This window comes from Hypanus sabinus, chromosome 5 (assembly GCF_030144855.1).
Source record: "Hypanus sabinus isolate sHypSab1 chromosome 5, sHypSab1.hap1, whole genome shotgun sequence".
Classification (NCBI taxonomy): Eukaryota; Metazoa; Chordata; class Chondrichthyes; order Myliobatiformes; family Dasyatidae; genus Hypanus; species Hypanus sabinus.
Genome location: NC_082710.1, coordinates 171,209,671 through 171,233,310, shown reverse-complemented (window position 1 = coordinate 171,233,310; position 23,640 = coordinate 171,209,671). Strand labels below are relative to the sequence as shown.

At 44.0% G+C, this 23,640-nt stretch overlaps 1 protein-coding gene across 2 annotated transcripts in view; it reads left to right on the top strand.

The window, feature by feature from the left end:
* Positions 1-23,640, top strand: part of LOC132394579 (spliceosome RNA helicase DDX39B) — a 42,890-nt gene that overhangs the window by 10,538 nt on the left and 8,712 nt on the right. For both annotated transcript variants that reach the window (XM_059970892.1, XM_059970891.1), the window contains exons 5-9: positions 1,297-1,480; positions 3,140-3,258; positions 15,795-15,926; positions 17,182-17,291; positions 23,158-23,302. In XM_059970892.1, the coding sequence (XP_059826875.1) occupies positions 1,297-1,480; positions 3,140-3,258; positions 15,795-15,926; positions 17,182-17,291; positions 23,158-23,302 (690 nt within the window). The remainder of the gene's footprint in view (positions 1-1,296; positions 1,481-3,139; positions 3,259-15,794; positions 15,927-17,181; positions 17,292-23,157; positions 23,303-23,640) is intronic.

The following is a 23,640-nucleotide window of genomic DNA, read 5'->3' as shown; positions in this document are numbered from 1 at the left end:
TAATTGAAGAGAAAAGGCGTGCAAAGTAGTTATAACTAATAACATCAAGAAAAACATTTAACAAAAGGTAAAGCCTGTCAGGGATTCCCCTTGAACAATGGCTGGTGTGGAGTACTCTATGTTTCTGATGCTATCCATGTACCTATCCACACAGAAGTCCAAAGAGTCCTAACCCCACTCCCTACCCACTAATAACTAAGATAAAGAATTCCTTGTGATGATTGTTTTTGCCATACCAGCAATTACAGTAAAAGAAGGGGAAAAAAAGATTCCTGCAGCTCATAGTGGAGTTTATTGTTATGTACACAAGTGCACGTACGCACAGGTGCAATGAAAAACCTGCTTGCAGCAGCATCATATGCACAAATAAGCAGCATTCACAAGAAAAACATAAAACCATAAGACAATGCAGAATTTGGCAATTCAGCCCATCAAGTCTGGTCCACCTTTTGATAATGGCTAATTAGTCTCATTCTCTTTCATCTCCACTTAATTTTGAAGCCCTTATAAATTAAGTAGCCATCAACCTGTGCTTTATATATACACAATGATTTTGCCTCTACAGCCATCTGTCGCAAATAATTCCACTGCCCTCTAGCTAAAGAAATTTTTCCTAATATCTTTTCTAAAGGGATGTCCTTATATTCTGAATCTGTGCACTCTGGTCCTAGACTCTTCCACTACTGGAAACATCCTCTGCATTTCCACTCTCTAGGCTCTTTGATGTTCAGTAAGTTTCAATAAGATTCTCCCCCTCATTCTTCTAAGTTCATAAAAAACATAGTGTACACAAATATTGCACAAAGGAACACAAATAACAAACAAGTAAGTTGCAGTGCAACGTGTGGACATAACGTTCCAAAACAGAGGTTGATAGGTTGTCAGGTTATTTCAAGAGGCCGAATGGTTGAAGGGAAGAAACTGTTCTCAAACCTGGAGGTGTGGGACTTGTGGGTCTGCCTTACCATAGCTGTGAGAAAATGCACAGTGTGCACATCTCTATACATTCCAGTCTAACCAGTTAATTTCTGAATATCACTACATTTTTAACTTCATTTGCACTGCATGATTTTCCAAGTGCTCACCTGTATGTACAGGCAGTTCATTAATCTGGAGTCTGTAACCTGGGGGAGAACCTGTAGTGTAAATAGGTGGTTGTTGATCAGCATGGCTTGCAGACCCTGTTTCAGTGCCATTTGCTCTTTCACTTTCATAAGGCTCATTCTGAACTGCAGTGACCACCCTCCATCCCCCGCTAGAGGACCCGGCTCACTGCGCTTCTCTTGTCTGCCACAGGTTGCTGTGTTTTTTGGTGGGCTCTCCATCAAGAAGGACGAGGAGCTGCTGAAGAAGAACTGCCCGCACATAGTGGTGGGCACCCCGGGCAGGATTCTGGCACTGGCTCGCAACAAGTCCCTGAACCTCAAGCACATCAAGCATTTCATCCTGGACGAATGCGACAAGATGCTGGAGCAGCTCGGTGAGCTTCCATTTCCTTGAGGGTCCCAGCGGCCCGTTGTAGGGGGTGGGCAGCAGATCTCTGCAGGGCAGCTTATCCATTAGGCATGAGTGGTAGTGGGCTACCTGCTAGGTAGTGTGATGGCTTCTTACAACTTGTGAAGAAGATGTAGAGGAGATGGTTCATGGAGAAGGGAAGCCAGCGAGTGGGTGTGTAGTAATGTTGGTTAACTGCTATAGAGTGGTATCTCCACCTCCTCTATCCTTCTCTCAGGGAGCTAACCGTGAGCCCAATGGGAGCCCGGTTTAACAATATCTGACAGTCAATTTGGACACTCCTCTCCAGTGGTGACTCAATGAATAATGCTCAGTTGAAAGTATTGAACGAAATCTCTGGATTTAAAGGGAAGCAGAGATGCAGGTTTCCACGTAATAATAGCTTACAAATAACTTGGAATGACAAGTCCTGATGAAGTTTCTCTGTCCAAAATGTTGACTGATTATTCCCCTCTATGAATGTTGACTGTCTCACTGAGTTTATTCAGTGATTTGTGAGTGTTGCTCAACATTTCTAGCATTTGCAGAACCTCTTGTGCTTAACACTTGGACAGGTACCTGGTTTGAAAGGTTCAGAGGAATATGGGACAAGCTTGGGTTGGCATGGATGAATTGAGCTGAAAGGTCTGGAGTTTCATGTTCTATATTACTCTGTGACTATGACTAGAAGACTGGGGAGAAAGGTTGGGAGGTTTGAAGAGAGTATTAGGCAGTCTCAATAGAGTCGATGGGCTTCCCATTCCCACCTGATTTCCAGTACTATCTGTTTGGAGTTTTCTCCTTCCCTCTGAGACAGCATGGGGGTCTCCCTGGTTACTCTGAAACACATGTTGGTTGGCTGCAAATTGTCCCCAATGTCTAATATCTGAGGGCATGCATTTCGGTAAGGGGGGAGGCTAAATTTAGAGGAACTGTGACGGACAAGCTTTTTTTTTTAACTCAGAGAATGGTGAGTGCCTGGAACTCATTCCCTGGGGGGGTGGTGGTAGAGGCAAATTCGGTACAGGAGTTTAAGAGGCTCTTAGAAAGGCGCATGAATGTGCGTTATATGGACATTGTGAAGGCAGAAGGGATTAGTTCATTTGGCATTTGATTGCTAATGTAATTAGTTCAGCACAACATCGTGGGGCGAAATTTGTTCCTGTGCTGTACCATTCTATTTGAGAGGTAGAATTGCAGGCCACTAATGGCAATGTGGAAAGGACATCCTACCCTGGGATTGGCCTGATTGTGTATGTGGTGGGTGGGAGAGAGGAAAAGGGCTTGTTTTGCTGCTGTTCTGTTGTTATTGTTGCTTGTGTTGTTCTGTGGGCATTCTATGTTGGTCCAGGATGTGTGGCAACAATTGCAGGCTGCCCCCAGTACATCCTTGGGTTGTTGGTTGTTAATGCAAATGATGCACTTCATTATCTCATTGACGGGCATGTAATAATTAGAAGAATCTGAACCACTGTAGGGAATATTTAGTGTGGGAATTTCAGATTAGACTGAATAGAATGAAATGCACTTCTGTTTATGAAATACAGGAGTGCAGCGTAAACATACATTGCGGCCTTTCGCACTGAATGTGCTAAACTAATTTCTTTTCCCGCTGTCCTCTCTCCCATGTGCTGCTGTTTTTCAGACATGCGTCGAGATGTCCAGGAAATCTTTCGCATGACCCCTCATGAAAAGCAGGTCATGATGTTCAGTGCCACCTTAAGCAAGGAGATTCGTCCAGTTTGCCGCAAGTTCATGCAAGATGTAATTATACTTCTAGCTTTTTGTTTCTCGGCCTTGATTGCCTCCAACTTACGCTGGCCGGTACAATATAATGCAGGCAGCCTCTTGGAAGCAGATCCAAAAAAAAATAACTTCCTCAGAGGCAGTCAGATTGAGTTTAGGTTGGAGGAGACAGATACTTGGTTTTTCTTTCCTGAGTGAGGAGCCATCAGATGCGGAAGACATTACGGGAAAACCCCTCCCCCCCACCTCCTTTACAAGTTGCCGGTCACACAAGGTAGATAGAGACAGGTCCTCTCCCCAGCCGTCACAGGGTAGATGCAGTGAAACGAAAGAGGCAAAAGGCTTTCTGATAAAGTATCAAGCATAACATGCAGACGGAACTCATTATATTCATTGACATCAGTGCCACCACACATCTCCTCCTGCCCTTAGGAAGGTGACCCGTTTTCCCTGCAGCTAGTCTAGTGCACTAGTTATTTGCCAGATCCTGCCTATGTAACTCAAACCTGAGAGCCCACAAGTAAACCCAAATGGGATACTTTTTAAATTGAAATTTAATTCACTGAGCTACATTGTTGGAGCTTATCTGGGGGTAAAAAAAAAATCGGAGTGTGGCTGACCGCCATCAACAGCAGCTCGCTTCCCCCCCCCCACCTCCATTCCCTCCTCATCCCAAACACGTGCAATTTCCCCCCGCCCCATCTGCTCCATGACACTGAACAAGACGAGTTTGGGAGTGCAGTCCACTGATTTCCAGGGTCTCTCAGTGTTTCCGGAAGACCTTGCGAAAGACCGCACTGTCCTTCCCACTGGCCCTGTCCCAAACCCACCACTTCCACCACCCCTCCCCCAACCCCTTCTCCTCCCAAAGCAGCAGAATACCTTGGCCACTGTGGCGGGCGAGAGCGGATGTGGACGGCGGGGTCCAGACGGCAGGCAAGAAGCCCCTGGTGAGGATCGATTCATACAGCCCGACGGGCCCTCGAGCCGAGAAGGAGGACCAAGCATCCAGACGGCCGGGCGTTCTATCCTTTTGATGTTTCTCTTGCTGTGGCCTTTGTGGGAGGGAGGATTTGGGGAGGTAACGATACGTTAAAAGTCAAAGCCACTGCCTTGAGGATTCTGGGAATGCTGGCTCTGACAGGGATGGGGTAAATGGAAGCTACAATCTGGCAACTTGGGATGAGTGACATGACTTTAGAAACTGCTGTAGTTGAGAGACGATGTCCCTGTTGCTGGATTGGGAAAGGTAATGAAAATCGAAAAAGGTGCAGAAATCCATCAGACTATTGTAAAATAGATTCTCTAGAAACCCTCTTAATCCATCCATATCTCTTAATGCTGACCTAATATCTTTCTGTGCAGTCTCATTTTTTTCTGATGGCACAGTAATACCTGGCGTCCCATTTCACTTCTGAGTTATTTTTTGCTGGTATGCCCCTCATATTCATACTCCTCCAGATGCCCTGACACAGTAATGGTAAATTGTTGCACCACACATTATCTTGGTATTTCAGTTTATTCAATTTGCCTGCAAAAACACCTCTTAACTCTTTTGACTTTTCCAAGAATTGTATCAAATCACTAACTTGCAAAGAGAGCTACTAATTTCTTGTCCACCTTTTTCTTTGAAAGGTGTGGTTATTGTGATTTGGGAACCATCCTTGTCTCGTGCTCTGTCACTTCTAAATCAGTAAGGGACAATCCAGTGAGTGGCAGTATAGCACAACCTTTGGCCTTGAATCCCCTGAGGTTTGTGCCTTGATTTACATACCAGACTGGTTGCATCACTGTGTGGTATAGAGCAGCCATCGCACAGAATCAGAGAAAGCTGCAGCAAGTTGTAAATTCTGCCTGCTCAATCATGGGCACTAGCCTCTCCAGAATTGGGGATAGCTTCAAAATACCATAACGCATGAGAGCAGATTTAGGCTATTTGGCCCATGGAGTCTGCTCCACAATTCAGTCATGGCTGATCTTTTTTCCCCCTCTTCAGCCCCACTCCCTGGCCTTCTCCTTGTAACCTTTGATGCCGTGGCCAATCAAGAGCCTATCAATCTCTGCCTTAAATGCACCCAATGACCTGGCCTCCATAGCTGCCTGTGGAAACAAATTCCACCAATTCACCACCCTCTTTCTAAAGAAATTTCTCTGCATTTCTGTTTTAAATGGATACCTTTCTAATGTGAGGCTGTGCCTCTTGTCCTAGAATCCCCCACTATGGGAAACATCCTTTCCACATCTACCTTTCTAGGTCTTTAAACATTCAAAAGGTTTTTTATGAGATTCCTCTACCTTATCCTTCTACAAACGTTTGTAAATTACAGCAAGTGCAGGCCCAGAGCCATCAAGCGTTCCTCATATGATAACCCTTTAATTCCCTGAATTGCCCTTGTGAATCTCCTCTGAACCCTCTCCAGTGCCAGCACATCTTTGCTTAGATGAGGAGCCCAAAACTGTTCACAATACTCAAGGTGAAGCATTCACTGTCATATCTCTGCTCTTGAGCTCTAGACCTCTTGAAATGAATGCTAACATTGCACTTCCCTTCCTCACCACCAACTCAACCTGCAAGCCGGGGAATGGGGTTGAGGAAGGGAAAAATGATCAGCCATAATTGAATGGTGGTGCAGACTCAATGGGTCAACTGGCCTAATTCTGCTCCTATGTCTTATGGTCTTAACCCTTTGGGTGTTCTGCACAAGGATTCCTAAGTCCCTTTGCATCTCAGATTTTTGGATTTTCTTCCTGTCTAGAAAATAGTCTGCACATTTATTTCTACTACTGAAGTGCATGATCATGCATTTTCCAACATTGTATTTAATTTGCCACTTGCTTGCCCATTCTCCTAATCTGTCTAAGTTCTTCTACAGCCTTCCTGTTTCCTCAACACTGTTTCCTCCTCCACTAATCTTCGAATCTCCTGCCAACTTAGCAACAAAGCCATCTATTCCATCATCTTAATCATTTAAATACAGCATAAAAAGAAGCAGTCCCAACCCGGACCACTGCGGAACACCACGTCACTGGTGGCCAACCAGAAAGGGATCCTTTTATTCCCACTTGCTGTCTCCTACCAATCAGACAGTGTGCTAACTATGCTGGCAAATTTCCTGTAATACCACAGCTCTTAACTTGGTAAGCATCCTCACGTGTGGCGCCTTGTCGAAGACCTTCTGAAAGTCCAATTATACAACATCCACTGCATCCTCTTTATCTGATTTGTCATCTCTGTGAAGAATTCCAGCAGATTCATCAGGCAAGATATCCCCTTAAGAAAACCATATTAACTTCGTCCTATCATATACTGTAACCAAGTGCATCATAACCTCATCCTTCATTGACTCTGAAATCTTCTCAACCACTGAGATCAGGCTAATTTCCTTTATACTGCCTTCCTCCTTTATTAAAGAGTGGAGCGACATCTGCAATTTTCCAGTCCTCTGGAACCATGCCAGAGTCCAATGATTCTTGAAGTATCATTACTCATGCCTCTACATTCTGTACTGCTATCTCTTTCAGAACCCTAGAGTGCAGGTTATCTGATCCAGGTAACTTATGCACCTTTAGGTCTTTCAGCTTTTTGAGCACCTTCTCCATTATAATAGTAACTGCACTCACTTCTCTTCCCTCTCATCCTTCAACACCTGGTGCACAGCTAGTGTCTTCCACAGTGAAGACTGGTGCAAAGTACTCAATTAGTTCATCTGCCACTTTCTTGTCCCTATTATTATTTCTCTGACCTCATTTGTAATCATTCTTGTGCTCTTTTATTTTTTATATACTTGAAAAAGCTTTTTCTATCCACCTTGATATTGTTTACTAGCTTGCTTTCAAATTTCATCTTTTCTCTCCTAATGATTCTTCTAGTTGCTTTCTGCAGGTTTTTAAAAGCTTTCCAATCCTCTGTCTTCCTGCCAATTTTTGTTTTGTATGCACTCTCTTTATTCTGTCATGTTGTACTATTTTGCTGTTTGGGCATTTCTTTGTTTTTGAAATACATCTATCTTTTTTTTCTTAGAAATCCAAACTATTGCTGTTTTGCTGTCAGCCCTGCCAGCATCTCCAATTTACTTTGGTCAACTCCTCTCTCATACCACTGTATTTTCCTTTACCCCACTGAAATATTGCTACGTTATACTTTTACTTTCTCCCTATTAAGTTTCAAGTTGAACTCAATCATATTGTGATCACTGGCTGTTAAGGGTTCCTTTACCTTAAGCTCCCTAATTGCTTCCAGTTCATTACATAACACCCAATCCAGTATAATTGATGCTCTAGTAGGCTGAATGACAACTGCTCTAAAAAGTCATCTCGTGCACATTCAACAAATTCCTCTCTTGAGATCCATTACCAACCTGATTTTTCCAATCGACCTGCATGTTAAATCTCCCATGACTATCATAACATTGCCCTTTTGACATGCCTTTTCTATTTCCCATGTACTCTGTAGTCCACATCCTAGCTACTATTTGGAGGCCTGTATATAACTGCCACTTACCCTTGAAGTTTCTTAACTCAATGCACAAGGATTCAACATCTTCCAATCCTATATCACATCTCTCTACTGATTTGATGCCATTCTTTACCAATAGAGCCATGCCACCCGCTCTGCCTACCTTCCTAACCCTCTGATATAATGTGTAACCTTGGACATACATCTCCCAGCTACAACAATCATTGAGCCATGATTCAGTGACTGCAACATCATAGCTGACAATCTGTAAAAGTGCAACAAGATCATCCTCTATATTTGTTATACTTCGTGCATTGAGATATAAAACATTGAGTACTGTATTTACTACCCCTTTTGATTCTGCATCCTTAAATGCACTGATACTCACCCAGCTAGCTGCAATTTTGTCCTATCTTTTGCTTGCCCTTCCTGACAGTCTGACTGCACGCTATCTTTGCTTTTTTTTTTAACCATCTATCCTTTCCTGAGTCCCTTCACTGAGGTACCAACCCCCTGCCAAATGTTTAAACCCTCCCCAGCAGTTCGAACCAACCTGTCTGCGAGAATATTGATCCCCGCAGGTTCAGGTGCAACCCATCACTTTTGAATATGTCATACCTCCCTCAGAAAAGATCCCAGTGATCCAAGAACCTGAGGTCCTGTCCGCTGCATCAGTTTCAGAAGCACATATTAATCTGCCAAATCATCTTGTTTCTTCCCTCAATTGCACATGTAGAATATAGCGGAATTACTCAGCGTTTCTGTTGTGGCTGTGGGAAATAACAGATAGTTAAATACAAACTTTGTACTATTCAAAACTGAGTCTTGCAGAAATCATGATTGATGAATTTGGAAGTAGGAGTAGTTCCTTAAACTCTACCCTGTCAATCAGACCTTAAATCATAAAAGTGGTATTAGGCCATTTGGCCCATCAAATCTGCTCTGATATTTGATCATGGATGATTTATTTTCCCTTTCGACCCCCACTTTCTTGCCTCCTCCCTGTAAACCTTGATGCCCAATAATCTATCAACCTCTACTCCAGTCTCTTCAGCCATCTGTGGAAATGAGCTCTACAGATTCACCACACACTGGCTAAATAAATTTCTCTTCATCTCTGTTTGAAAGGGGTATCCTTGTATTCTGAGGCTGTGCACTTTGGTCCAAAATTGGAAATGTCACTATAGAATCATCCTCTCCATGTCCACTTTGTCACAGCCCCTCAATATTTGTTGGTTTCAATGTGATCCCCACCCCACAATTCATCTAAACTCCAGTGAGTAGAGGCCCAGCGCCATCAAATGCTCCTTGTGTTAACCCTTTCATTACAGGATCATTCTCATAAACCTCCCATGGACCTTTCCTGCTGCCAGGACATTTTTTTTTAGATGATGAGGCCCAAAACTGCTCACAATACTCCCAAGTGTGGTCTGACCAATGACCATGAGATATAGGAGCAGGAGCAGGACATTTGGCCTATCGAGTCTACTCTGCCATTCAGTCATGGGCTGATCCAATTCTTCCAGTCATCCCCACTCCCCAAATTTCTCCCCATACCCTTTGATGCCCTGGCTAATCAAGAACCTATCTATCTCTGCTTTAAATACACCCAATATCTCAGCCTTCGCAGCCGCTCATGGCAACAAGTTCCACAGATTTACCACTCCCTGACTGAAGTAATTTCTCTGCATCTCAGTTCTAAATGGACGTCCTTCAACCCTGAAGTCGTGCCCTCTTGTCCGAGACTCCCATACCATATGTGATCTGTTTAGGCCTTTAACATTTCAAATGTTTCTATGAGATCCCCCTCATTTTCCTGAACTCTGGGAATACAGCCCAAGAGCTGCTAGACATTCCTCATATGGTAATGCTTTCATTCCTGGAACCATTCATGGAAATCTTCTCTGAACCCTGTTCATTGTCAATATATCCTTTCTAAAATAAGGAGCCCAAACTGCACACAATACCCCGTGTGGTCTCATGAGTGCCTTATAGAGCCTCAACATCACGTCCCTGGTCTTGTGTTCTATACCGCTAGAAATGAATGCCAACATTGCATTTGCCTTCTTCACCACCGACTCAATGTGGATGTTAACCTTTAGGGTATCTTGCACAAGGACTCCCAAGTCCCTTTGCATCACTGCATTTTGAATTCTCTCCCTATCTAAATAATAGTCTGCATGTTTATTTCTTCTATCAAAGTGCATGATCATACGCTTTCCAACATTGTATTTCATTTGCCACTTCTTTGCCCGTTCCCCTAAACTATCTGAGTATCTCTGCAGGCTCTCTGTTTCCTCAACACTACCCACTCTTCCACCTATCTTTGTATCATCGGCAAATTTAGCCACAAATCTATAATTCCATAGACCAAATCATTGACATACATCGTAAAAAGTAGTGTCCCAACACCAACCCATGTGGAACTCACTGGTAACCGGCAGCCAGCCAGAATAGGATCCCTTTATTCCCACTCTGTTTTCTGCTGACCAGTCTATGCTCCACACACGCTAGTAACTTCCCAGTAATTCCATGGGCTCTTATCTTGCTCAGCAGCCTCATGTATGGCACCTTGTCAAAAGCCTTCTGAAAATCCAATTACATTATATCTACTGCATCTCCTTTGTCTACCCTGCTTGTAATTTCCTCAAAAAATCGTAGTAGGTTAGTCAGGCTTTAGTGTCTTTCAGGAAACTATTCTGGATTTGGCCTGTATTGTCATGAGCCTCCAGGTACTCCGTAATCTCATTCCAAACAATCGATTCCAACAACTTCCCAACCACCCATGTCAGGCTAACAGGTCTATAATTTCCTTTTTGCTGCTTCCCACCCTTCTTAAATACAGTAGTGGAGTAACGTTTGTAATTTTCCAGACATCTGGTACAATGCCAGAATCTATTGATTCTTGAAAGATCATTGTTAATGCCTCCGCAATCTCTCTAGCTACTTCCTTCAGATCCCAAGAGTGCATTTCATCAGGTCCAGGAGATTTATCCACACTCAGACAAATAAGCTTTCTAAGCACCTTCTCGGTTGTAATTTTCACTGCACATACTTCTTTTCCCTGACACTCTTGAATATCTGGTATACTGCAGGTGTCTTCCACTGTGAACATTGATGCAAAATACACATTCAGTTCCTCTGCCATCCCTGTGTTTCATTACAGTATCGCCAGCATCGTTTTCTATTGGTCCTGTATCTACTGTATCTACCCTCAACTCTCTTTTACCCTTTAGATACTTAAAAAAGTATATTATTTGCCAGGTTCCTTTCATAATTCCTTCCTAATGACCTTCTTAGTTTCCTTCTGGAAGTTTTTAAAAGCTTCCTGATCCTCTTTCTTCCCACTAGCTTTGGCTTCCTTGTATACCCTCTCTTGCTTTTACCTTGGCTCTGACTTGTCAACTGTGGTAGTGTCCTCCTTCCATTCACAAATTTCTTCCTATTTGGAAAATATCTGTCTTGTACTTCCTTCATTTTTCACAGAAACTCCAGCCATTGCAGTTCTGCTGTCCTTCCCGCTAGTTCCCCTTTCCAGTCAAATTTGGCCAGTTCCCCTCTCATGCCATTGTAATTTCCTTTATTGCACTGAATAAACACTAAGTGACATAGAAAGCCTCAGCATTATATCTTTGTTTTTATGATGTAGCCCTCTCAAAATGAATGCTTTTCTGTGCCAGATACACAAAATCATCGGTCAGCAACCCCCCCCCCCCCCCCACACCCCAGTCTTTCAAAGATCTTTCTCCTTCCTCTTTAGGCACCTCACTCGTGTACCCAGCAATTTTAGAAATGTTTATCACCAAGCAAGAGCCCTTTTGAGTACCATCACCTCTTGTAACCCCCATCTCCCTCTGCTTCATCGTACCCTATCCTACTGCCCCTCTGATATGGATTACCTTGGTAGCCAATACCAATGATTTAAGGGGCCACCTCACTTTACAGGAATTGCCCTAGGCTTTAACCACTCCTTCAGCATGAGTGGAGAGGTGCCAGGTGTGAGCAGATCACTCTGCTGTTCAAACATGTGTGAAGTTAATACTACACACCCTTGTCTACCATTAAATATTTCCCGTTCCTTTTGCTTATTGTTTGGTTGCCCTGGAGTATCTGCTTCCTTGGATGCTTTGTTTCTTTGGAGATGATCACAATATTTGCTCTCTGGATAATGGTTTGTACATTGCCTGTTCCTCACTCTCCTTCAGCTCAGCAGCCAAATGTCCTACCTAAAACTTCCTGCCCATGAAAACTCAAGGACCCTCCTCACTGGCCATGGAATAGTTTCCTGGATTTGGTTTCTGTCTTTCTCTCCCTATGCATCCTCCACTCTTTTGGTATTCACTGAACGAGGCTGCAGTTGGCTACAATCCATTCTCCCCCCACTCCCAGATTATAAACATGTGCCTAATAGACACCCACGTATAAAGAAGCTGCCCTTTCATTAAATTTTGAAGTCCAAAATATGTACGAACATTAGTTTCTTCGAGCACAAGAACTTTTTCCCTCTCCCCACTTACAGTAATTTTTTTCTCTTCTTATCAGCTTGCTAAAGAAGAACAATTACTATAAGTGATAAGAGGGAGAGGCTGTTTTGCCATTCAAAATGTCTGCTTTTCTTGCCATTCACAGCATTGGGAAAGGGTAGTTATCAGTTTCAACATCTAGTAACTTTGCATAGTTTCTGATGTGGATAAAATTGACCTTACCAGGGTAATGCAGGAGGATAATCAGATGCAGGAGGACGAAGGGGTATTGCACATAAACCCAGTCTGGGAACCAGTTGCGCTCAGCAGCCCGTTTCTGTGCTGTGACCCTTGAGCCAGAAAGTGTCAGTGATGAAACCCTTTTAACTAGAAATTTACAATTTGTATTACTTACAAAGTATGTACGTTTAATTTACCGTTTGCTCTGGTTTGCTAAACTCAAAGAACAAAACAATTGTTTTCAAACTCTTTGATTTCCTTAACTCAGTTTCCATACATTGGACCAGGTCCTGGGGGGGTTGTCGTTAGCATTTCTCTTCACTCTGTGGCTTTGCTGAATGTTTGTTATTCCCCAGCTCCCCCCATCTCCACTTTATTCTTCCTCCCTCCACCATCAGTGGAGCAGTGGGGGCAGTGGTGAGTGGCGTGAGGCACCCCCTCCCACCACAAGCCACTGTTAGCTATGTGAGCAGGCACCTCGGTCAATGCCGCCCTTGCTCTGAACAGCCATCCTTGAGCTGCCAGTCAGTGGTCCTCGGTATAAGATGAACACCTAATCTGACCTAACCCAGACTTAAGAGTGAAGACCTCCAGTGTTTTTATGCCCAATCACTGCTGTAAAGATTTGCCATTGCTCATGGGATAATTCCATTGAAGCCAGAAATAATTTAAGAGGCACTTTTCAAACTGCTGACGAGCAGCTTGCCAAGGGCAAATATATTTCTAATGTACTGAACCGCCCCAGATATGGTCAGGTTCTTTGAGCTTCACTCCTGCTTGAATCATTGCGAGTGCTGGCAAGTTCATTGTTCACAAGCATGCAGTCATTACCCAGCCTCAGTGTAGCTGATATTCTATCAAGGGGGTGGAAGTGTCAGAAGATTGGAGGCCACAAAATATAGCAAGCCACAGGATTCAGGAGTCCCTGTAAGCAACTCATAAAGTTGATAGGGAGTAGAAGATAAAACAAGCCAGCCTGTGGTGTAGTGGCATCAGCACCAGACTTAGAGGAGAGTGGTCCTGGGTTCAAATACGGCCGGTGCCTTGCACACTTTCCATTCCTGTTGGGTTGAGCATCAAGTTAGCGACTGGGCCAAAATGCTAAAGAAACGGGAAAGTTGCCACCCAATGCGCTACAGAGTGCGGAGAGGAGTATTAGAACATACAACAGTATAGTGCTTGTCCTTCAGCCCAGTTGTGACCTACTCTAAGATCAATATAACCTTTCCTTCCCTCACAGCCCTCCTTTTTTAAAATTTCATCCATATGGCTATCTAAGAATGTCTTAAATGTAACTGCCTCTGCCATTGCCACAAGGCCAGTAGTGTGTTGGCCTTTACTGCAACAACAAGGAAGCATTGATGCAGAGTAAAGGCTTTGCAGTTGATTGTACCTGAAGCCCTGTGCCCCATTTTAGTTCATAAAGGTTGAGGAGATTAGTGCTTTCACTGAAATGTACAATGTATCTCAAGGACATTTTGATTTCATTGGATGGGTTTTGGACGCAGAGGATGGGCGCAACGGTAGCATAGCAATAAGTGAACCCTGTTACAGCTTAGGGCGTTCCGGAGTTCGGAGATCAATTTCAATGCCGTTCTGTAAGGAGTCTCTATATGTCCTCCCTGTGCAATGCATGGGTTTTTCCTGGGTGCTGCAGGTTCCTCCCTCAGTCCAAAGACAAACTGGGTAGGTTGTTTGATTACTGTAAGTTGTCCTGTGATCAGGTTAAGGTTAGTTGGGGTTGTGGATTGCTGGAGAGGTGTGGCTCTAAGGGCCATAGGTGCTGACTCCATGCTGTATCGCTAATACCTAAAATAAAGAATTGGTGAAGAAGTAGATTAGGATTGGGCTTGTCAATGAGTGGCAGTGCAGAATGGAGAGACCATGTGACATAGTCCTGCTCCTCTGTTTGCTCCAACGCTGAAGTTTCAGGCTTTTCCCACTGCTTTCCCACTCCACCTTGATAGAGGTCAGAAACCTTTGGGGACGATGCCCTTCATGACTCTTGCCTTTCCTTAGGGGAGCCACATTAGAAGAACTTGAGAAATGTACCTTTTTAAAAAGCTATACTGGGATTTCTGGCCTTTTCATATTGAATGTCACCAACATAGAGAGGTCCAACCCATCCCCAAGGCAGTCATTGTGGTTGTTAACTCCTGGTGCATTGATGGCTGTTGGGTGAGAGAAGATCATCACTGAGCAAAGGACGGATTAAATGCAGAGAATGCTGAAGTCCTGGTCCCCCCTGGTGCATGCAGATCGACACTGTGGTTCCTAGTGGATGATTTCTAGAGCTTGTAACACTTGAAAAGTTGCCCGGTGTTAATTATGTGCTTTGCACACAAGATCCCAGTTTATGCCAAATGTCAGAAGCAAATAATAATCTGGGAGCATTGGAACAAGGAGCTGGACTTGTTGACCTTTCCTGTCATTGAGCTGAATCATGGCTGCTCTGAAATGGGCTCCATCCACTAGCTTCGGTTCACTTGCACCTAACAATCTCACAGGCAAAGGTCCATTAAATCAGGCAGTGTGTCTCCATGTTCCCTGGAGTTAAGAAGATGAAAGGTTGCATAATTTAAACGTACAAGATACTGAGGGACCTTCACGTGGTTGAGACGTTTTCACCAGCGGGAGAGTCGCAAACAAGGTCGTAACTTACAAATAATGGGCTGGCCATTTAAAACTGGAGCTGGATATGCCCCTGAGGGTGGTAGAGACTAGGTGATCACAAATATTTAAAGTGACACAGAAGACACCAGCGTAGATCGACTTTGATCACATTGAAAAGGCAGGGCAGGACAGAGTACCCACTATTTTCTACTGTAGGCTTTTAAATTATTGAAAGACAACCTTGGATCTAATGACCTTTTCTCTCGCTGTGTTGTGAAGAAGTGTGTCTTCTCATCACCCAACTCTTAATTTTAAGACTCTGCACTCTTATTTACAACCAGGCGATCTAATTGCTACTAAGGGATAGAGAACCAGTCTGTTATACAAAAATAAGCTCCCGATGAAAATGGTTTTGATTTGATCTGTCCAATCTTTGTTGATTGGAATGCCTTTGTTCTAAAGACATCACTCATTGCACGAGCATTATGATAGTAGTAATGCCTTTCAACCCCAGCAGACATGGTTCACGGAGGGCTAGAGCTGTAATTGAAGTTCAGATGTCCAACTTCCAAGGAGTTAGTGACCCTTGCTGTTGGCATTGCTCAGCCAGTCATTAGTATAAGACTGACTTCCTCACTGCATTTGGAGCAACAGGGCAGTTTTGGATGGTTCATGGATTAGTCGGTGGGGGGGGGGGGTGCGTGAGGGTGATGGGGGAGTGAGGGGCTGGGAGCAGTTCGGAGGGGGGTGTGCATTTAATGGCAGGGTAATTTGCTCTGCAGCCAATGGAGATCTTTGTGGACGATGAGACGAAGCTCACTCTGCACGGCCTGCAGCAGTACTATGTGAAGCTGAAGGACAATGAGAAGAACCGGAAGCTCTTTGACCTGCTGGACGTGCTGGAATTCAACCAGGTAGAGATGAGACACCCCATCGCCTCCCTTCCCCTTTCATTTGGCTGGGTAGGACTGGGGCAGGTCTCATTGTCATTTAATACAGTGTGGGAATGGAAGGTAGGGCAGTCCTGGCATCTGAATGAAAGGATGACTGGCCCACTGCCACCCACTGTATACACCCAGAATTCGTATATTTACATTTGGTGCAGCAACACGTTATGCAGAGTAAATACATAAATACCAGCATGTAGTTGCAATATAAACAGTAGCATAAAACTGGTATAAAGTGTTTGCAGTGCAGTGACTGTTGTAGTATATAGAGGGGGTGAGGGGGAGGGCTAGAATGGCTGTCCAGATCAACTGCCTGACGGAAGAAGCTTTTAAGATGGGATTTTTTTTTGTTCTTATAGCCCTATTATACTTTCCTATGGGTGGTGGGGTGGAGTATGCCTCTACCAAAGGAGTAAGGTGCTCCTTCTCTCCGCTGGCCTGTAGGTCACCCTTGACCAATGTGTAGTACCTGCTTAGCCCCCTCCAGGGTTACATGAAGCCAAGGGAGCAGATGGTGGGGCAGCTAGTACATATCACAAGACCTGTTTATGTGACCACTGACACCAGGCAGACAATCTGAGAAGAGTATTGATAATGGCTGGGGTCCACCATCTTGTAAAGGCACTGCTCAGAAGAAGGCAATGACAAACCACTTCACTGTTGTAGAAAAGTTTGCCAAGAACAATCATGGTCATGAGACCATGACAGTCCACAAGACGCATAATGATGATGATGAGTGCTTTCCACAATTTTTTTTTCCTAAGGACCAAAGGTACATTTCCCAATTACTGTGTGAGAAATTGGTTTGCAGATTCCCATGGTGCCTGCTTTCCATTGGAATTGGTTTATTATTGTCACGTGCTGAGATGCAGTTGAAAATCTTAGTTTTTTTATGCCATCCATACAGATCATTTCAAAATACAAGTTACATAGATGAAGTACAGGGGAAGAGCAAATAACAGATGTAGAAGTTATGGGTTTTGGTACTGTCTGCTGGAGAAATCTCTATGGAGCAGCTGGAGTGGATTTTGTAGGTGGTACATACTGCAGTAGTTCTGAACCTGTAGAGGACAGAATTACTATTTCATTTGGGGCGTAATGGTCTGGTGGGGTGCTTCACCTTTGTTAGCATGGACTTCTTGATGGTTATGAGATCATGCTCATCCAGTCAGGCAGAGGCTGTTGTGGCTTCTCTGATTAACCAGCTTTTGTGTCTTTGCAGGTGGTGATCTTTGTGAAATCGGTGCAGCGTTGCATTGCTCTGGCACAACTCTTGGTGGAGCAGAACTTTCCCGCCATAGCAATCCACAGAGGCATGCCGCAGGAGGAGAGGTCAGTGGGGTAGCGAGTGGGGGGTTGAGGGCTGTGATGGCGGCACAGTAGCTTAGTGGATAGTATAATGATATTACAGCACCAGGGAACCCGGTTCAATTCCCTCAGTAAGGAGCTTATATGTGTTTGCATGGGTTTCCTCTGAATGCTCCAATTTCATCTGAAATTGCAAAGAAGTACATGCTAGTAGGCTAATTGGTCACATGGGTGTAATTGGGCGGCATGGGCTTGTTGAGCTGGAAGGGCCTGTCACCCTGCTATCTCTAAATAAATAAAGTAGCAAGAGAATAGAACCTGGAGCAGATATTTAGTCTCAGCATACCTGTGTTGGGTCTTTGAAAGAGCCCTGAAGATTTTGTCCAGGTACAGGGTTTCGATCTGAAACATTAACATTCCTTTCCCTCACAGCTGCTGCTTGACCCACTGAGTTAGATTGTTTATTGCTTCAGATTCTAACATCTGCAGTCTTCCCTCTTTGAAAATATTGTCTTTTAAAACTTAACCTGCTTCGTTTCATACGTACTATTAAACCTCCTCTCTGGATTCCACCCCCCCCCCCACTTTCCCCATTTCCCTCCCTCCAACACTGAAACACCATCTTCAAGTGTTTTCTTCTGCTCCAAAAAAGAGCAAAGGTTCTGTTCCCAGCAGAGCTGTATGGTAACAGGAGGAGGCAATTCCAAGTTAATTTATTATCTAAGTACATATCTGTCTCCATATACTACCCTGAGATTCACTTTCTTGCGGGCATATGAAGTAGATCAGAGAACTACAATAGTATCAGTGAAAAAGCACACACAATCAAAGGCTGACAAGCAACCAATGTGCACATTAGCCTCTCAATGCTGTTTTTGTCATTGTGACATCATGGCTGATCTGTGATCTAATTCAATATTGACTAACAGGTATATCTGTTTGATATTCAAAATTCCAGCTGCCCCTGGGTCATAAGCAGCTTACTTTTTTTTAAACAGACATCCACAAGTTGATTGTCACAGGTGGCTGATGAAGAAGGCCTAGATAGAGTGGACATGGAGATGATGTTTCCTGTAGTTTCGTAGAGTTGGAGAGTCTGGGACCGGCAGGCACAGCCTCAGAGTAGAACGATGTTCCTTTGGAACAAAGATGAGGAGGAATTCCCTTAGTTAGGGGGTGGTGAATATATGGAATTCATTGCCACAGACCGCTGTGGAGGCTAAGTGATTGAGTATATTTAAAGCAGAAGTTGATAAGTTCTTGAATAGCAAGGACATCAAGGGTTATGGAAAAGACAACAGAATGGGGTTGAGAGGGAAAATAAATCAGCCATGAAGGAATGGCAAAGCAGACACAATGGGCTGAATGGCATGATTCTGATTTAATATCTTGTGGTCTTATGCAGGGCATAAATGCCATGAAAATTGCATTTTTGGAGCAGCACAGAACGTTACAAACATGACACACACAAATCACATCAAATTACATTTTTATTTATTTATTCAGATACAGTGTGGAATAGGCCCTTCCAGCTCTTTGAGCCACGGCATCTAGTAACCCTTCATTTAACCCCAGCCCAATCACAGGACAATTTACAATAACCAATTGGACTGTGGGATGAAACTGGTGCACTCAGAGGAGAAACATGCCATCATGGGGACACACACACACACACACACACACACACACACACACACACACACACACACACTCTTGCACTCGCATTCGCACATGCACACACACATCCACACACGCACACACCTACATGCGCGCGTGCACACATACACTCACACACACCCACACACACCCACACGTGCACACACACACACTCACTCACTCACACACACACTCATTCACTCATATACGCGCGCACACATACACACTCACGCACACATCACTTTCAGAACAAAAACAGGCATAAAGCAATAGTGCAAGTTGAAGGCAATGTCGTCTGAGGTAGTGCTGTGAATTTATTTTCAGGTTGGTACAAGAAGCTGATAGCAGTGGGAGCAAAGTTGCTGTTGAACTTTCAGTTGTGGGTCTTCAACCTACTGTACTTCCTGACTAACGGCAACCAGAAAGCAGAAGGCACAGTCTGGATGCTGGGAGATCCCAATGATGAAAGTCACCTATTGTAGATGCCCCCAATGGTGGGAGAGCTGTATCCCTGATGGCAGTGATTAAACCAGTACGAATACACAAAAAACAAATCACATAATATGGTACCATGCTTGTAACTAATGATATCAAAAGGACACATTTGATAACAAAGAGCAATTGCTAAAAGTGGAGAGAAATGAAACTAGTGCTTGCATATTGGCCTTTTGAATGCAATAATATTATGGGAGGTCATTGACATGTAGGGATGATCATAAGTCAGGCTTCATAACCTGAGGGTGATCTGTACGAGGTACAGGTATCCCCCACTTTTCAAAAGTTAACTTTACGTCACTTTGCTTTTACGAAAAAAGGCGAAAAGCGAAAATAGCGTTCAGCATTTGTTTTGCAGTGAGCCATTACTGTATAGGGGCAGCACGCACCCCGGGCAGCGAGAGTGGCACTGCCAAGCTCCTTCCCCGGGAACTACACTCAGTATCAAACCACCACAGCTTTGAACTGTGTCAGTGAGCATCTGTGCTTTATCTCGATTTATTTTGTGCATCCGTTAGCAAGATGTGTCCTAAGGTATCAGAAAAGCCTAAGAGAGCTCGTAAGGGTGTTACGCTTAGCGTAAAACTGGACGTAGTTAAGCGTTTTGATCGTGGTGAACAAAATAAAGACATAGTGGTGCATTGAACTTGCCTGCGTCCACTATTTACTATTTACATGCAGAGAGAATCTTGAAAGCTGCCGATGTTACTATTGGTTCTACTAGTAGCAAAGTGGTCTGTTTTAGTTGGAATCCAGTAATGGATAAAATGAAAAGTCTATTGCTTGAGTGGATTGATGATTGTACAAAGCGTGGTGTTCCGTTAAGTTATCTTATACTTAAGGAGAAATCAGTCAGTCTTTCCAATTCTGGTAAGTGAAACTACACTGTACATACATTATTTCTACTTTATATAGGCTGTGTATTTATCATATGCTGCATTCAATTCCCTCGTCTAAATCATTAATATGTATTGTAAACAACTGGGGTCCCAGCACTGAGCCTTGTGGTACCCCACCAGTCACTGCCTGCCATTCTCAAAAGGTCCCGTTTACTCCCACTCTTTGCTTCCTGTCTGCCAACCAATTCTCTATCCACATCAATACCATACCCCCAATACCGTGTGCTTTAAGTTTGCACACTAATCTCCTGTGTGGGACCTTGTCAAAAGCCTTTTGAAAATCTAAATATACCACATCCACTGGCTCTCCCCTATCCACTCTACTAGTTATACATCTTCAAAAAATTCTATAAAATTCATCAGACATGATTTTCTTTTCACAAATCCATGCTGATTTTGTCTGATGATTTCACCTGTTTCCAAATGTGCTGTTATCTCATCTTTGATAACCGACTCTAGCATTTTCCCCACCACCAATGTCAGACTAACCGGCCTATACATTACCTTTATTAAGTGCCTTTTCCAGCTCCCTTTGCAATCTCAAGCTCATATCTTGGCTACTACTTGAAGGCCTATATATGATTCCCATAATGTGTTTCTCTTACTCTTGCAGCTTCTTAACTCCACCCACAAAGATTTGACATTCTCTTACCAGCTGAGTCACACCACCACTTATGCCTTCCTGTCGGTCCTTTCAATACAAAATATATTCTTTGATGTTAAGCTCTCAACTATGGCCTTTTTTCAGCCGTGATTCAGTGATGCCCACAACGTCATCCCAACCAATCTGTAATCGCACCACAAATTTGTCCACTTTATTCCAAATGCTACACGTGCAATTAAACACAGCACCTTCCTTCACCCTGCATTCTTCGCTCATTTGAGTTTCGCCTCTGGTATAATTTAACTTCTTGCTCTGTCTGCATTTGTACCCAGTCACTCCCTGGTCCTGCCTTACATTCATGTTACATCCATCATCTACTTGTAGACCTGCTGGCTTATCCTCAGCTCTATCAGACTGGTTCCCATTACTCTGCCATATTTGTTTAAACTACTCCCAATAGCTCTAGTAACACTGCCCACAAAAATATTGGTCCCTTTCGGATTCAAGTGCAACCTGTCCCTTTTGTACAGGTCACACATGCCCCAAGAGAGATTCTAATTATCCAAAAATTGGAACCCCTGCCCCCTACCACACACGTAACTGCTACATTTATCTGCCACCTTATTCTATTTCTGTCCTCACTGTCGCATGGCACAGCCAGCAATCCTGAAATTGGTACCCCTGAAGTCCTGCTTCTCAACTTCCTTCCTAATTCCCTGTATTCTGTTTTCAGGACCTCCTCCCTTTTTCTACCTGTGTCGTTGGTACCAATATGCACTATAGCCTCTCCCTCCTTTTTCTGGACATGCTCAGAAACATTGCAGTCCCTGGCACATGGGAGGCACACTACCATCCTCACTACCACACAAACACATTAACACCAGACGTGTTTCTTTTTCACGTCCACCATATTGCCTATCTGCCCACTCCTAACTATAGAGTCCCCTATTACTGCTGCCATCCTCTTCAGTTCCCTACCCTTCAGAACCACAGGGTCAGATTCAGTGCCAGGGGTATGGCTGTTGTTGCTTCCCCCGGTAGGTACCCCCTCCAGTAGTACTCAAAATGGAGTATTTATTGTTGAGGGGGATGGCCACAGGGGTGCTCTCCACTATCTGACTTTCTCCCTTCCTTCCCCTGATAGTCACCTATTTATCTATCTCCTGTGGCCTCTTCACTTGCCCTAACAAGCCAAAGCTCATAGAGCTGCAGCTCCAGTTCCTGAACACGGTCTCTAAGGAGTTGCATCTCGATGCACTTGCTGTAGATGTGGCCATCGGGTGGCCGGGAGGCTGGTAGTCTCCTGGATATCCCCTGTCTGACACCCAGAACAGAACACTGGTCCTGTAGACATACTCCCGACTCTCTTGAGTTAAGTAAGAAATAAGGAATGAACTTACCTACTTACCTTGCCTCTGCCTGTTCTTGTCAAAACCCTGTAGAGCCAAAGCCTTACCACCCTGACTCAGACCAATCCAATGATGACTGTTCCTATGATGACCGTTCTGCTAGACGGTACTCAGAAGAGCTTAGAAGATTGAAGGGTAGGGTCTGGTTGAAACCTACTAAATATTAAAGGCCTAGATAGAGTGAAAGTGTAGAGGATGTTTTCAATCATGGGAGAGTCTAGGACAAGAAGCCACAACCTCTGAATAAAAGGACGTCACAGAACAGAGATGAGGAATTTCTTTAGCCAGAGAGTAGTGTATTTGTGGATTTTATTGCCATATGGCTATGGACGCCAAGTCATTTGGTCTATTTAAAGCAAAAGTTGATAGGTACTTAATTAGTAAGGGCATCAAAGGTTATGGGGAAAAGACAGGCGAATGGGTTTGAGAGAAATAATAAATCAGCCGTGATGGAATGGCAAAGCAAACGCAATGCCTAAATGATCTAATACTGCTCCTATATCTTATCATCCTGTGGGCATAGTGGACAGAAGAGCCTGTTTACCTCATCGACTTCAATGTGTACTTGACCAACTTCCCATCCCCTCTCTGTGTCCTGTCAGTGGGCAATTCAGCTGCCCTGCCCTTTGCATCAAGTGATGGCCGTACTTTTCCTGATAGAAAGGATTATCAAATGGTTGTAGCAGGAAATTCCAGTGACCCTTTTCTGGGAGACAACAATGAGGCAGAAGCTTCTATCTACTTTCCATCTACGACAGGGTTTTGTTTTAAATGCCCAAGTCCAACTCTGAATTTTCCCCTGAGATCTGTTTCCTTTATTTCTGCAGGCTGTCCCGATACCAACAATTCAAGGATTTCCAGCGGCGGATACTGGTAGCCACCAATCTGTTTGGCCGGGGTATGGACATCGAGCGGGTGAACATCGTGTTCAACTACGACATGCCGGAAGACTCAGACACCTACTTGCACAGGGTACCGTGCCCTTCAGTCTGTCACTGGAGTATGGCGCCATTCATTTCACTGCTGTGAACTTTGCACTCATTCCCTCATACCAGTGCATGGATTTCCGGGGTTGGAGGTGGGATTAGTCAGCTTGTCATTATGCCCATGGACTACAGGTCCTGTTCCCATGCTGTACCATTCTTTGCACACCAACTGGGCTTGCGAAGGCAATATCCCAGGAATAAATAGTATCTTTACAGGTGACAGACTGGGAACAGGTTATAGTCAGGGTACCTGTGGGAGTCAGTAGGTTTGTAAAAGATGTGAACATATGATCTGGCTCTAGAGATGTGGTGAGAGATAAAGAA